Source organism: Dermochelys coriacea, chromosome 1 (genome assembly GCF_009764565.3).
Source record: "Dermochelys coriacea isolate rDerCor1 chromosome 1, rDerCor1.pri.v4, whole genome shotgun sequence".
Taxonomy (NCBI): Eukaryota; Metazoa; Chordata; order Testudines; family Dermochelyidae; genus Dermochelys; species Dermochelys coriacea.
Window position 1 is genome coordinate 306,924,424 of NC_050068.2, and position 15,956 is coordinate 306,940,379.

The 15,956-nt window shown below is 38.2% G+C and overlaps 1 protein-coding gene across 2 annotated transcripts in view; it reads left to right on the forward strand.

Moving 5' to 3' along the window:
* Positions 1–15,956, forward strand: part of CFTR (CF transmembrane conductance regulator) — a 149,451-nt gene that overhangs the window by 1,037 nt on the left and 132,458 nt on the right. The window contains exons 2-3 of one of the 2 annotated variants that reach the window (XM_038387769.2): positions 11,977–12,087; positions 14,068–14,179. In XM_038387769.2, the coding sequence (XP_038243697.1) occupies positions 11,977–12,087; positions 14,068–14,179 (223 nt within the window). Of the gene's footprint in view, positions 1–11,976; positions 12,098–14,067; positions 14,180–15,956 lie in introns of those variants that run through there. The other variant, XM_038387770.2, reaches the window with a different exon arrangement.

Genomic DNA, 15,956 nt, shown 5'->3' on the forward strand with positions numbered 1-15,956 from the left:
TCGCAAAAAGAAGAGGAGTACTTGTGGCACCTTAGAGATTAACAAATTAGTAGCTCACGAAAGCTTATGCTCTAATAAATTTGTTAGTCTCTAAGGTGCCACAAGTACTCCTTTTCTTGCTGTTTGTGTGGGTCCTACATGCAGCAATAGGGGTGAGAAAATCCGTTTATAAAATCGAAAATGTGACTGTAAATAGAAGGGGCACTCTGGCAGGTGTGGTACCTCAGACAACTTTTAGGTTTTAAAATGACTAGATTTCAGGATAACTATGCCTCTTTTAAAATGCTTTTTGGGAGCAACAAGTAAAACTGTCAAGTTATAAGAAGTGGACAAAAGTTAAGAAATACTATGTGTGATGAACTTTACAAACCAGAACAATATTCTTGTATCACATTAGGTAGACACTTGTAGACTCAAAAAACTGGTTCATCCCATAAAGTGATAAAAAGTTGGATTTGGTTGAGTTTTTCTAAAATGGTAGAATTTCATTTTGGTATGTAATTGTATCTGCATATCTAGAGCAGCCCCAGTTCAAGAAAGCGGCCTCATTTAGAAAGCACTTAAGAATGTGCTTAACTTTAAGCATGTGGCTTAAGTGCTATCCCATGGACCAGGTATGGTGTTTTCAAGTGCTAATGTTCTAGTGTAGCATGAACAGAGCAGCTGAAATAAAATCAAGGAGTCAATCCTTCCTTTGTTTATAAAGTGATTTAGAAGAAAAAGTTACTTTTCCTACTAACAACAATTATTTAATATTGTCCCATAATCTATCTTCATGTAGTTTAAGAAATCTTCACTTAAAACAGTGTCTGCTTCTTTCATAGCTTTGTATTTGTTAAATGCCAATCTGGATGTAATGTAATAGACTGAAGGTCACTCACTATAGGGCCATTTGAAATTGTGGCAAAATTTGCAGAGAAGATATCCACCAGGAGATTCTCGGTGATAAACATATCATTCATCATAGTAGTTCTCAGCTATCTGATGACAGCATATGAAACATTAAATAATAGATTATATTTTACAAACCTATGGCCAGATTCTTTGCTTAGATGCATGTGTCCTGCTTGGGAGTTATGTGAGCATAGCTAAGTGCGGAATTTGAATCTTAGTTTGTTACTAATGCAGTTAAGATAGATACATTTCACTACTGTATTTGTACATTTTCTTTAAAAATGTTTCCAATCCCTGCCCTAAAAAAAGTTCAGACAAAAATAAGTTTTATAAAAGAGCAGTGTCACATATGGACTCTTAACAAGGGAATACCCTCTTTTTGTATGACTAATCAAGATAATGATCCAGGCTTGCAAAAAGAGAGAGAGAGGATTGGTCAGTATGGACTATAAAAGTTCATAATTTAAAAATTAGCTAGTTTTCAGAAACATTTATAACTGAATAAATAATCAGGTTTTGGTTTAGGAAATTACATTTTTTTTCATACTGAAGAAATGAAAAGTAAACAAGATAAGTAACAACTTTTACTAGGAAAACAATTTATGTGGAAAACATTCCATGTTATGCTGGAAAGGTGTAATGAGTGGGGTCCCACAGGGATCAGTTCTGGGTCCAGTTCTGTTCAATATCTTTATCAATGATTTAGATACCAAGCTGGGAAGGGTTGCAAGTGCTTTGTAGGATAGGATTAAAATTCAAAATGATCTGGACAAACTGGAGAAATGGTGTGAAGTAATAGGATGAAATTCAATAAGGACAAATGCAAATTTCTCCATTTAGGAAGGAACAATCAGTTGCACACTTACAAAATGGGAAATGACTGCCTAGGAAGGAGTATTACAGAAAGGGATTTAGAGTAGCAGCTGTGTTAGTCTGTATTCACAAAAAGACAAGGAGTACTTGTGGCACCTTAGAGACGAACAAATTTATTTGAGCATAAGCTTTCGTGAGCTACAGCTCACTTCATCGGATGAAATTTGTTAGTCTCTAAGGTGCCACAAGTACTCCTTTTCTTTTTGAGAAAGAGGATTTGGGGGTCTTAGTGGACCACAAGCTAAATATGAGGTAACAGTGTTGCAAAAAAAAGTAAACATCATTCTGGGATGTATTAGCAGGAGTATTGTAAGCAAGACACGAGAAGTGATTCTTCTGCTCTACTCCACGCTATTTAGGCCTCAACTGGAATATTGTGTCCTGTTTTGGGTGTCACATTTCAGGAAGGAAGTGGACAAATTAGAGAGAGTCCAGAGAAGAGCAACAAAAATGATTAAAGGTCTAGAGAATATGACCTATGAGGGAAGACTGAAAATTGGGTATGTTTAGTCTTGAAAAGAGAAGACTGAGGGGGGACATTATAACAGTTTTGAAGTATGTAAAAGATACGAGGCAGAGGGAGAAGAATTGTACTTCTTAACCTCTGAGGATAGGACAAGAATCAATGGGCTTAAATTGCAACAAGAGAGGTTTAGGCTGGACATTAGGAAAAACTTCCTAACTATCAGGGTGGTTAAGCACTGGAATAAATTGCTTAGGGAGGTTGTGGAATCTCCATTATTAGAGATTTTGAAGAGCAAGTTAGACAAACACCTGTCAGGAATGGTCTAGAAAATACTTAGTCCTGCCATGAGTGCAGGGGATGGGACTAAATGACCTCTCAAGGTCCCTTCCAGTCCTATGAGTCTATGATTTACACAAGTTATAATTGTGCTACTTCTGTCTCTATCATAGCTCCAGAATACATTTCTTCCTTTCTACCACTCATGTCAAGATGCTAGTCCATGCTTTGGAAACTTTTCATCTCGACAAATTCAGACTGGAAATAAGGTGTAATTTTTTAACGTTCAGAGTAATTAACCATTGGAACAACTTACAGGGGTGATAGTGGATTCTCCAGCACTGACAATTTCTAAATCAAGACTGGATGTTTTTCTAAAAGATCTGCTCTAGGGATTATTTTGGGGAAGTTCTATGGCCGGTGTTATACAGGAGGTCAGACTAGATGTTCATCAGTGGTTCCTTCTGACCTCAACTCAAAAAAAGTAGACCCTGATCCAGGAAAGACTTAGGATATGTCTACATCACAAATTAAGGTGTAATTGTAGTGCAGATAATACCCATTCCAGCTTTAATTTAGCTAGCATGGGGAACAGCAGCAATGAAGATGTGTCAGCATGAAACCTGGTGCAGGCTAGCAAATGGGCATCTGCTGTGTTGACCAGCCTGCACTTCCAGTTAGATCAAAGCTAGTATGGCTATGCCTCCTTGCACCAGAATTGCATCTTAATTTTCAATGTAGATGTAGCCTTAGACAAAGTAGTTCCATTGTCTTCATGAAGACTACTTAGTGTATGAAGTTAAGCAAATGCCCCCTTTGCACACTGACAGCACCTTCCATCCAAGGATCTCAAAGTACTTTACATACGTTCATTAGTTTTCACCATATCCCCATGGAATTGGAAAATATTATATTTATATAAACATAATAAGTATCATTATTTTGGAGCTGAGGTAAATGATATATAGAGATTAATTCTCACATTTGCAGAAGTGGCCACTAGCTTTGGACACACCAGTTTTTTGGTGTCCAACTTTTGGCATACAAGGTCTGACTTTCAAAGGTGCTGAGCACTCCAAAATCTGATTGAAGTCAGTGACAGTTGTGAGTATTGAACATCTCTGAAAATCCATCCCTAAAGTTTTAAGGATGGGCATTCAAAATTTGAGTCCACTTTTAAAAATTTGGGTGCAAGAGATGACTCCAGTGTAGAAGAGGAAATCTGTGGCATAACCTGTACTAGTACTCTAATTTCCATATCACAAATCCTGTCATTTCAATCCCAGTGCAATCCTCCCTCTGCTAACATGTTTAAAGTCCATCCCTGGGTAAGTGTGAAACACCAATCTTCCAGTTAACAGCCAAAAGTACGAACCAATTGCACCACAGCAACTAATGGAACCTCTTCCTATAGCCATTTCATCCATCCAAAACACAACTGTTCAAATCAACATGTGTGTGAGTTTTCTGAAAGCTGCCCAAAGGCTCTTGGCTCTGTAATAGGACAAAAACTTGTAATGGGTATGTACATTTACATCAAAAGAAATATTTTAAATATTTAAGAACTTATCCATTTTTTTACACTTATTTTATTTTATCAGGAAGGAGGGCAATGCAGTTTAATCCTTGAAGTTTTTTTTAATTAATAATAATAATTGATGGTGAAAGCCATCTTATTTGTATTATAGTAGCCTCTAATAAAGATCAAGGATCTCTTGTGCTAGGCACTGTACAAAGACTTAGTAAGATACAGTCTCCACCTTGAAGAGCTTACAGTGTAAATAGACAACACAGGCAAGGTGCAGGGAAGAGGAAGTATTATTATTCTCATTTTACAATGGGTAACTGAGACACAGAGAGTAAGTGATTTGCCCAACATCACACAGGTAGGCTGTGGCAGAGCGGGAAATGAATCCGAATCTCCTGAGTCCCAGTCCAGTACTTCAACCACCAAATCATGCTTCATGTGTGGGAAAGTTAATTCAGAATGTACCTGAAACAAGCTATTACAACCAAGTTCCATACAAAAGATACATATAGGAATTCTCACTCCCTTGAATACCTAAATGTTTGACATATTTTCACTTCAATGGGAATAGTAATTTCTCTTGCATGAGAGAAGAATTTGAGAAGATGTCAATTTACCCATGGATGTTTTATTCATTAATCCCAGTAAACCCCCTGTCAATTGTTCAATAAGATATTTAGTTCTGTTCACAAATAAGTCAGTGATGCTGGAATAAACTATAGGTTTGGAAACTTTCTCTCTGATGAAATGCTTTTATTGCACAGCTTTTTGAATAGCATTTGAAAACTACACTGGACCTCAGTACGTAATGTGCCCATAAAGGCTTAGATAGACAATGAGTGTGTCAAACCCAGAAAACTCATGGTTTTAGTGGCAAAATGTTCTTGCTGGGATATTCGAAAGAATGGATATTTTGAGGTCTCTGCCAAGACGCGTAATGGCCAGGCTATAATGAACAAACTTGTGACTACCAAAGTGATTGTATTTGCAAACTGTGCAATCATTTGCCAAATGATTTCACACTCCTCGTGGTTGTCCTATATTTGCAAAGCTGTTGGTTTCACCTCTTGGCTGTCCAGGTCCTCTTTCTTAACTGTTGAAAACTGAGCAGATATTTTAGTCTACCAGTAGAAAGACCATTATTGTAGATCTGATGATTAATTCTGATTCCAGTCCTGATAGATAAAAGATTCAGGATCAAATCTTGCTCACCTTAGTCACATGAGGGCTCCTACTGAAGTCATTGAGACTATTTCTGTGAATAATAGAAACAAGATTTGGCCCTTCCTGACCTATGCAACATCTCTAGTCATTTTATTGCTATTGTTCATCTTCTGACTTATGCAGAACTCAACAGATTTTTCAAAAGTTGGTTTTAAAATCTAAAGATATCTTACTACTGAACTACTGCAAATAATTTTAGAAAACTAACCTAATACTTTAAAAATATATTTAAAATAACATTGAAACAAATAGTTACTTTGCTATGTTTTTAAAGGGATAGCTATTTAGGGGTCCAAGACATATTTCCTAGTGAAAGGACAGAGTGAAGTGAGGTTAGTTCATTGACGCAGAATTAGTTGATATTTAAAAACAAGAGACTTCTCTTGGGCCAGCTTTTCCATTGCTACGTGCTTTAGCAACTAAATATTATTGCTAGCCTTGTTTACAACTAATAGACTCGTGTTATTTCATGGATCCACTCTGTAATTGAAAGTTCAATGGATGTATCTCTGTTGCTTATGACAAGCTTCACATTTGCCTATCCAGATCAAATAATGACAGACTTTAATTCATTTAATATCTTTTACCCTTATATGGAACACCACATGTGTATCTTTGTTCCTAGAATGTGCCCTATTTTGGTTTTCACATATAGACTGGGCTTCATAGTTATAATACCTCAAAAACCTGAAGTGGCATTGACCATCTTACTAGCTGTAAAAAGCACTATGCAAAGGAAAAATCAAAATTCTGCTAAAAAGGCAGGATCCCCAAAGCCACTTCTAGATCACATTACTCAGTGGGGAATCCTGGACAATAGCCAGAGTAAATGTCACATTTTTGAAAATGGTCATAAAAATGTAAATCTTGTCTCAGATTTTTCCATTGAGTAATTCTCATTAAGATTAGCTATTGGGACCCTGGGGTTTCAAAAGAACACTGATTATTCTACAGACAGTGCTATTCACAGGTAGTGGCATAGTCAATGATATTGCAGCTACATATTTTCCATGTTAAATAACACTTGACAGCAAACACAAATGTTCGTTAAGAGAGAAATTTAATTCTTCAGTTTTAGTGACCTGCAAAGAAAGCATACAGATTAATAAGATTACCTCCAACTCTTTGAAGCAATAAATATAATTGTTCAATTTTTTCTTGTATTTAAATCCTGTCCCTTCAGAACTGCAAAGAAATATATCACAACCATACAAAATTAATGCAACATATTGTATAAGCATTTTCTATCCTAACATCTGATTTCATATAGAATGTTTTAAAATTATGGTAAGTGGAGAATGTTAGAGGTTTGATTCGGCCAGAGAAATACGCAGAGCGTTGGTCCCATTGTGGTGAAAAGCTCACAGAAAGGAGGAATGAAACAAAACAAGACCCCTGCAACCCCATGCATCTGGGGGACCTGAGACCGCCCAATGCATTTCCAGGAAGAAGTGGTGCTGGCTGGTGACAAATTGTTACACTGTGGGTGCACTGAATCCAATCAGTTGTGCTCTGATAGATTTCCAGCCATGTTTTAAAGCTGTCCTCACCTGGCCATGCACTGCCTGCCATCCCCTGAGGGTTAAATTTCACACTGGAATGAAGCTGCCATCACAGATGTAAAGTGAGTGTGAGATATGCACTTCCCTCTACCAGCCATGTTGATTCAAGCACAAAGTCTTTCATATGTCAGGTCAGGGAGCTCCCAGGGTTGGGGAAAGGATCCCAGGTCTCAGCCATAGGCCTCTTCACGAACATCAGCCTTCCTTCCCAGGGAGACCAGAGTTAACTCCTGAAATAAGTACCACACTTAACAATAGAACACCACTTTTATCTAACCCTGGGAAAGCCAGGAATGCCCCTAGGTCAAGGATCTTTAGCAAGGGGTACACGGATTCCCTTGCCCTTCTTACAGCATACATCTCCCCCTGCCCCCAACCCCCTTGCATAGCTAAACACATACAAACTCTCTGCCCCATGCCAGTGCAATCCCCTCTCTGCTTTGGGTCAGTCCAACCTGTCCATGCACTCTGGTCTGTTGCTGGCATGTGGTGGGAGCTCAGAATTGTGTGTGGGATACTTGGGCTCAGCTGTCCAGTCAGCTCCCAACTGAAAGTTTTGCCAGCTATCTAAAAGGGATGACAGCAGAGCCAGAATCTCCTTTGCAACAGTCAATAGAGCTGACCAAGTGTGTGGTAGTGTACACAGCACCTGTTGAAATGGAGTCAGAGTAAGCCAGAATTCCCCCAGGTCTGCCCCTGCAGGGCAGCTTCTCTGCACACCTTGCAGCAGGGACCGCAGCTGAGTTTCCACAATTTCGCTAGACAAAGTAGTTCTTTGACCATGCCTGCTTCTACACCTGCATGTCTACATCAGGACTGGGGGAGGGAGAGGGCCAGATATGTTTTGTCCATGCCAGGGGTTCCTCTATGCTGGGGAAAAACCCACATTGCTGGTTAAACCAACATTGAGATTGCTTCTGACTTCAGGAAGCAGCTTTAAGCAGGGCCAAGATTTGGCCCTGTTGAGAAGACCGCATCAGCTAATAGAGACAAGGTAGTACTCTCTAGCAGGGCAGAGGAGTTCATCCAATAGGTTTGAATTTTCTCATATGGGATAAGGTTGAGCAAACTAGAAGAGCAAATAGCTACAATAAGAGATGCATTGTAGAGTGCTAAAGGTAGGGAATATTAAGAAAAAGGTTAGTTAGAAAACAAACAAAAGCAAAGTTAAAACAATGTGTCACATATATGGTATCCTTGTACCCTTATGGTGTGTATTTTGTTACCAGGCTGTCAATAAAAGAGGTGGAACTTGTTTTCCTTCTTTTTTTCTTACCTACAGTTCACCCTTGAAACTTGTCTCCAGCTGGGTTTCATGTATATGTGCCCATAATAACATCTCTAGTTAGTTGCAAGACTCTGAGAGCACTACAGGTTTCTCTGTGAAAGAGTTCATTAAATGCCAGTCAGTAATCCGGTGGCATTTGCTAATACAGTATAATGCTTTAAGGCCAATCTGTTTTCCTTCCTCCTTGCTTTCTTTGTTTCATAAATTATTTCTCACTCACAACAGAAATGAGAACCAGAAATTAGGAATTAATGTTGGTATGTCACAAATTAAGGGCCGCTCTGGCTCCATCATGTTGCTTTGGCATTGCAAACCATCTATAAAACTGGCTTAACTGGCTAGCTAAATTAGATTTATAGCCACATAGCATCACCAGACCAGTGCAAAAAAGTCAGTGTGTACTGGTGAATCTGCCCCCCGCAAACTGTTATTATTGTGGGTTACTTGTGGATGTGCATAGTGCTTTATAAAATACATACAAGCAGGATTTGCTTCCTGACAGCAAAACCGAAGGAGTTTTTGAAAGCCCACCTCAAGGGACAAGCATCATTGCAAGCTGTGCCTTAACACCACTATGTGCAGCAGCCTGGCACTAGTTGATATAGCCCAGAAACTGGACAGAGCTGGTTGGGGAGGGGGCATGGCCAGAGCACCCAGGAGATAGAAAGCCATAGGGTGCTACACTATGGGGGTTATACCGGCATAGCTACAGCTCTGTAGCTAAGTGGCATAACCCTGTAGTGTCGAGACAGCCTGAGACTTTTCAACCCCTGTAGGAACACGACATCCCCAAGCAACAGCAAGTAGATCGACAGAAGCTGCGTCTCAACCTGGGATTAGGTGGATATAGCTACAGTGTTCAGCGGTATAGATTTTTCACACCCCTGAGTGATGTAGCTATGTTGACCTAAATTTCAAATATGGACCAGCCCTGAACCAGCATGTCCTGGTGCTGCTTCCACCACCAGAGTCTTATACAATCTTGGTTGCTGTTGAGAGAAGCACCCCCCAGTGGAACCCTGGAAGAAGGTGATGGTAGCACTGTTTTGCCTGCCCATAAGATGAATCCAGCTTGGGTGCAGCTGCTCCAATGGGTGGAGATTCCACTTATGCCCACAGGTTGAATCAAACTCGTCTTTAAGGAAGGTCCTAGGTGCTTACAAGTTAATTTGGGTGGGTGAAATATACACCGTTAAGGATGAGGGAGAATTGTAGTTGATCAGCAACTCAAGCCACATTTTCATGGGTACAGTAGACCTATGTTATATCATGCTATTTTTTCTATAACCGTCACTCTGCTCACTCCAACTACAATCAATTTTGTTTCTTCAGTCTGTGGCAAACTGCCCAGTTTGATTCCAATAAAAAATACAAATAAAGGAAAAGGTGTGAAAAGAAACAATGCAGTGGAGATTGTTTTCCCAATATATGTATGGGGTATGAAACTGTAAATCATTTTCCTCCTTGTCTCAAGATAGGTAAGGTAGGGTTTGCTTATTACAGTTTTCAAGCCCATTGTACAAGGCCTTAGCATGAGGGTACTCATCAAAGTCAGTCCGAGGCGTGGAGCTTTAGTACAGTACTTTTGGCATTAAGGGGTCTCTTAGGAGCTCTCTCAGCTTACTTGTATTGTCTACAGTAGCTATGTAATGGACCCTCGCTTACATTCATTTATGATTGCCAGATTTTCCTAATGTACAACAGTTTCTTTTATGAAACGAATTTGTAAGTGTTTTTGTTTCTGAAGGACAAGGGATTAGCAGTGTTTGTATAACCCATGTACAATATCAACAGCATCTATTCCTTTCTACCATCCTGTTCATGATCTAACTCATCATTTGTAATGACCACACAGGCTCATCAGTTAATGAAATTATGACTTATTTTAAGTACAGAAGATATTAAAATGAATTAGAAATCAATTTCTGAAGTCATTGACCTCTGACTCCAGTAACAAAAAGTTCACAAACATGTATACTTTTTCCTATGGCTCTTCAGAACAGAGTCTGACAGTTGGCTTTACTGTGACCTATGAATAGTGTCTGCCTTTTCATGTAAACTGCAGTGAAGGATTGAGCTGAGACCAAACAATTTATCTGGAACTGTACATTTCTGTGGTTGAGCAATGAAAGACAATCATTTTATTACTGAGAGTACATTCTCTTTATGGTGGTTAAGCTAGATATAGATGTCCACTTGGGAAATATTTAATTTCCCCAAGTGCTTTATGTACTGAATAGCTAGGATTATTGATTTATGTTTCATGATAGATTAGATTGTGTATACACATGTTTTCATACAGTCACATACACACATGCATTATGACCCTGACTCTCATTTTTTGCTAAGGCCCTTGTACACTGTTCTGTATTATATTTACACCCACTTTAGGGCCTCTTTATGCTGCCAATGTAATGGGGCCTTAGTGTAGCTGAGAATCTGGTCCATTTTTTTAATATAACGTACATGTACACAAACACACAGTTAAACCTACTCTAAGACTCACCTCCAATAAGCAACTCTAAGTGACTACTTTAAAACATCCCTTATTCTTTGCCTGAAGTTTTGTTTGACCCTTAGTTACAGACTGTCTTTTCTTGGCAATAAATTATGCAGGTCTTTTGCTCTTAGATGTTAACTACTTTGAAATCTACATTTGTTAGATCACAGTTTTTATCTCATTCCCAAGTCATATGTTTGTCTATGCAACACACACATTTATACAGATACACAGTGATCATTCACAATCTGTTTCTTTCTGCATTAGCGATGCAATTATTTTGGAGAAAATGTATAATAGTTAACAATGATACCCAAGGTTACATGCAAAATATGCTTGGCTATCTGTAAAATATACCATCACTTTTAGTAAATTGTAAATTAATTTGCTAATTGTATTTTGTTTTACTTGTGTGTCTTCAGATGACCTTATTAATAGATGACATAAAATTATGAACAGGATTTCTTGGGAATAGTGTTCTAGAACTTGTAATGAGTAGCAGGCATTTCAGATACTGAATAGATCAGACAAGGGTTTATAGAGAATTTCCCCTATGGATCAGCAAGGGCCTCCTCCTGCTCTGTTTGAAGTCCAATGGAAATGTTGCAACTATCATTGATGCAGTAAGATGAGTTCCCAAATCATTCTCAAGCTGATCGTGTCCAAAAATTGTTACCCAAAGTTATTCCCTGAAAGCATGGATATTTGGCATTGCAATTTCCATTAATAATACTGCCCCATTAATGTTAAACCTGTCCATTGCACTAAGAATGTGCTCTTTAAGTTCTGTATTAACTTTATAATGACAAAAATAATTTGAAGTTAGGGATGAAAAATAACTTCAGCACACCCATTATACTTGGAGGCCTTCAAAAGGTCTTGTGTAATATGCAATGCAAGCTGCTCTGCACGCAATTAATGCTGTAACTTAGAATTTCCTTGCTTATATGAATATAATATCTCTCGCTAATGTAGTAATATTTTGTGATTTAATAGTCATGATAATGGAGACTATAAGTTATTGGAAATATAACACAAAGGGCCCAATCCTCTACTCAGTTAACTTCTATTGACTATGAGAGTTTGTATGTAAGAGATCCTGGGGGATCTTGACCCAAATGGTCAAATTTAAGAACTCTGAATCAGTTTGTTAATGTTATCATCTAATCTATCTATATGTACCAGATGTTTTCAGTAGCTACATCATTCTTGGTAAATAAAATATAATTTCATAGTTTATTATATAATATGTTGTATGGTGACTTATCTATGCAATACTGGATTGTACTTTAATAGCTAAACCAACTCCAGAATTAACCTTGGAAACTGATAGTTGTTGTTGTTGTTATTATTCTTTCTGCTTAGATGGACAAAACCAATTTTGAAGAAAGGTTACAGACAACGTCTAGAACTGTCAGACATATATCAAATCCCTTCTGCAGATTCTGCGGATAATCTTTCTGAAAAATTGGAAAGGTATGACAAAGTATGTATTTTGTTAGCATTATCTCATGATCTGCAAGGCAGCAACTAGGTCTGGAAGAGTGAGCTAGAAATGGTGGAGGTATCTATCAGCTTAGTTCACTTAATTAATCTATTGAAACTTGACATCAGAAACACTGGAACAATAGAGTTTTCAGATGTTTTTAAGCTCTAGTCAGATTTCGGACAGTAAATGGAATATGGCTCAGTTCAGAAAATTTTGAAACTATGTAGTAGCTTCCAAAAAAGGGTCGCTTCGTGTCTTTCACCAGACTCTCAAACTCAGTGTCAGTTCAACACCCCTAATTTCTTCCACATAGCATATCCAGGTCATCACCAGATATTATTGTTTTTTGTTCTATACCATGGAAAAAAATTCCATCCTTTCCTTTATGTCTCCAGGGCTAAAATGCTGCTTGTTTCCTTATTTCTCTTAGGCAGCCTCCTCTGCCCTGGCCTTCCTGATTACCACCTTGCCCTCCTCCACTCACTACCACAGCTAAAAATCTACTGACTTCCTGTATCCTGTTCAGGCATCTCATTCTTTCTTGCAAGGCCTTTGCATTACTTCACCCTGGCCTACATTTCTGTTCCCATTTCTTTACTCTGACAGTGCCTCACTGCTCTCTTTGTATTCTTCTCCCTTTCTCATCTTAATGCTCTCTTTCATGCTTTGACTTACCCCTGAAAATCCCTTCCCACCTTTAGCATAAAAGACAACCACCTTCTCTTTGTTGAAATCCCTTTTTAAAATGTACTCTTCATGCCAAGCCTACCAGTGTTAACACACCCAGGTGGCCTGTGCTAGAGGTCCTCCACCCATGGAATCCCTATTGAGTCAAATGGGAGTTTTGTGCATTGAGTGAAATTCACCCACATATAGAGGGCCTGCAAAAAGCCTCACTCAAAATAAGGATTGTGTGGCTGTTAAGTAGTGTTTAGGCCTTGTGCTGGTCCTGGGATCAGTTTCACCTGTGTGGTGCTTGCAGGAATGGGTTCTAAATGAGAAGCTAAGGTAGGGCTTTAAGGTCCAGGTTCTCTAAGGGAGGCTCCTAACTTCCATTGATCTGTGACTAATTTAATCTCTCTTGCACATTTTTTTTTTAAGATCCATATTATCTTTTGCTGTCATCCAGGACAGATTGGCTATGCATTGCTAAGTCTGTCCCTTTAGATTAAAATGCAGGGGGCTCCATTTTCAAAATAACAGTGCTAAGCATCTGCCTGCTGAAAATCAGACCCCTTTAAGATGTCTTTAATTGGGCACCCAAAATCACTAGTCACTGTCCTTTGCCATTTGGTACTGTACTGAGCACCCTGGTGATGCTTAATAAATATTGATACAAGGTACAATTTATACAGGAAGTGTCCAATTCCTTAATCTTTCTATTTGAATGCATGTTATCTTTATTTGCCAAAAATTAAAAGTATTAATTTACATTTATCAAATAACTAATTTGTATAAATAATAAACTTGTCTCTTTGCTTCTGACGGAAGATGTACTATACACTAGGAGGCTACCATCCAAAAACCTCTTCAGTGCTGACAAAAACTAATGCAGTCCATTTTTTAAAAGTCACATTTTAGAATAGCTTCTCTTTGTTTTCTTCTTGCTAGGAACTGGAGGAGCTCCAAAACTTTTATTTGCCTATTATTTGTGTATTGGTCTTAAGAAGTACAGCAGGTTTCTTTAAAACATACAACCTGACCTTTTAATGAATTAACTCCCTGCAGGGTGATGTATGGCTGAGTATATAAATCTGCCAGATATGTGGGTGAACTAGATTTGAACTTTTGTTGAGCTATCAAGTCAATGAGGGTCAGATCTTTGGGGTCTCTGCAAGGCTTTGTTTCATCAGCCACCTTAGCTAAATCTCCTTGGATATACTTGAGTGAATTGAACTATGTTAGGGCTGTAGATTCGCGTATTTGCTCACACAACTTAATGGTCTTGTTTTTCGGTTCTTTTTCAGACAATGGGACAGGGAGCTGGCGACTTCAAAGAAAAAACCTAAACTTATTAATGCTCTTCGACGGTGCTTTTTCTGGAAATTTATGTTTTATGGAATAATATTATATTTAGGGGTAAGATTTGTTCTTGTTTTGAGTAAACTCTGAATGTTGGTAGCTATCCTGGTGATTGCTAAATTACTGAGGAATCATTCTAAGAACTACATTTTCTTCTCTGTGATGTTGTGTGTAAAGATTACAAGGGTACAGATGCTACAGATACTGGGGAGGCAGAGTATACATAGTTTGTGGAATTTCACAATTGGCTGTTGGTGCCTTGAACCCACAAAATGTATCAAAACCCTGGTTTTAACATTTAGTCTATAAAGTAGTAAAGTTCTTTAAAGTCCTTTGGAACTAAATGCTGTAAGATATTCTTTTATCAATATGAAATAAATTATTGCATGCTACCAGTGATCTGCATGGGAATCTCCCATTTACATCAAAGGGAGTTTAATTCATATAATCAGCATTTTATCTTGGTTTCACTTTAGACTATATGGATTTTTACCACCAGATTCTATAAAACTGATTGTTTGTTTCTATGGTGTATTGTGGCTAAGGTCAGGGTAGCGTTGTGATCAAACAAATGCAATAGGTTTATTGCTGATGTTGCAATAGTCTCATTTCCCTATTGAAAGAAAAAGAGTAATGTTCTTCTTTCTGTTACACCGGTGTGAATGTGGAATGACTCTATTGGCATCATTGGAGTTTCTTTTCTATGTCTGCTGGTGCATCAGAGAGCAATATTTGGCCCAAAGGATGTGTATAATGGTGAGATGATCTAAATAATGAATGTAGGAGTGATAGAAGCTCTTTACATTGTGCCATTTCCTTCTTCTTAATTCTTAGAATGACAAGTCTAAATAACAAATCTTTTTCAGTAGTTTTGTAGCCAAATCTTGATTGACATCATTACAGCTAACAAGTTCTGAGGTCATGTGTGCATATTTATTACAATATAAATTTGTCAGTAAAAACAGTGGTATTTCATACAGCAGATTGACTGTAGCTCTGGGCATCATTAGACAAAAAATAGTCAGGAAGTCTAGAAGGACAATATAATGAAGAAGCGAGAATTTGTAAAACTTGGCATTCTGTTTTATCTGGGAAAAAGCCACTCCCCAAAACTAAGTGTTGCGTACCTACCTCTATTGGTTAATCCTAGTGCTTCCTTTTTTAAAAAAAACAAACAAACTATTCAACAACCACCACCTTTTTTAAAAAGGAAACAAAACCATGTGGAACCAACTACATATGTTCTTATAAGTTAAGGGTAACCCTCCTTAGGCACAACAGCATTGAATGGATATTTGGGACCATTCACATCAGCCATGTGTAGTTTAGTATTTTAAGAACTCTGTGATGTTGGGTTACATTTTTAAAATAAGACTTGATGCTGAATAATCACTTCTATGGAGTTTTCACGTTAACAATGTAAGAGTTAAAGGGTCTTTTTTCACTTTTTTTAACCAGATTTATCAAAATTCTCTAACTGCATACACAAAAAGTCTCTGTTTTCCTAGCTATTGACAGACAGACACAATTTCTGGATAGACAGAGATATTGGGCTCAATCCTCAGATGCACAGATGAGGAAAAGTGTCAGGGAAGGGTAGCTCCTAAGCCACCTTTCAGCTGGCTAGTATCTGAAATAGTCCCTGGTTGCCTCAGGGCTCCTCTAAATTGCACTGTCTGCAGCCAGAATCTACCCCAGCAAGAATCTGGTTGGAGAGGTATGTATTCTGCTTCCTCTTTACCTATCCTGTCCTATTCTCCATTCGGGGGAAGCTTAGAGCTGCCTGCAGAAGTTGTATACCACCAGAATACTCTTCTGTTTCTCCTTGGTTACC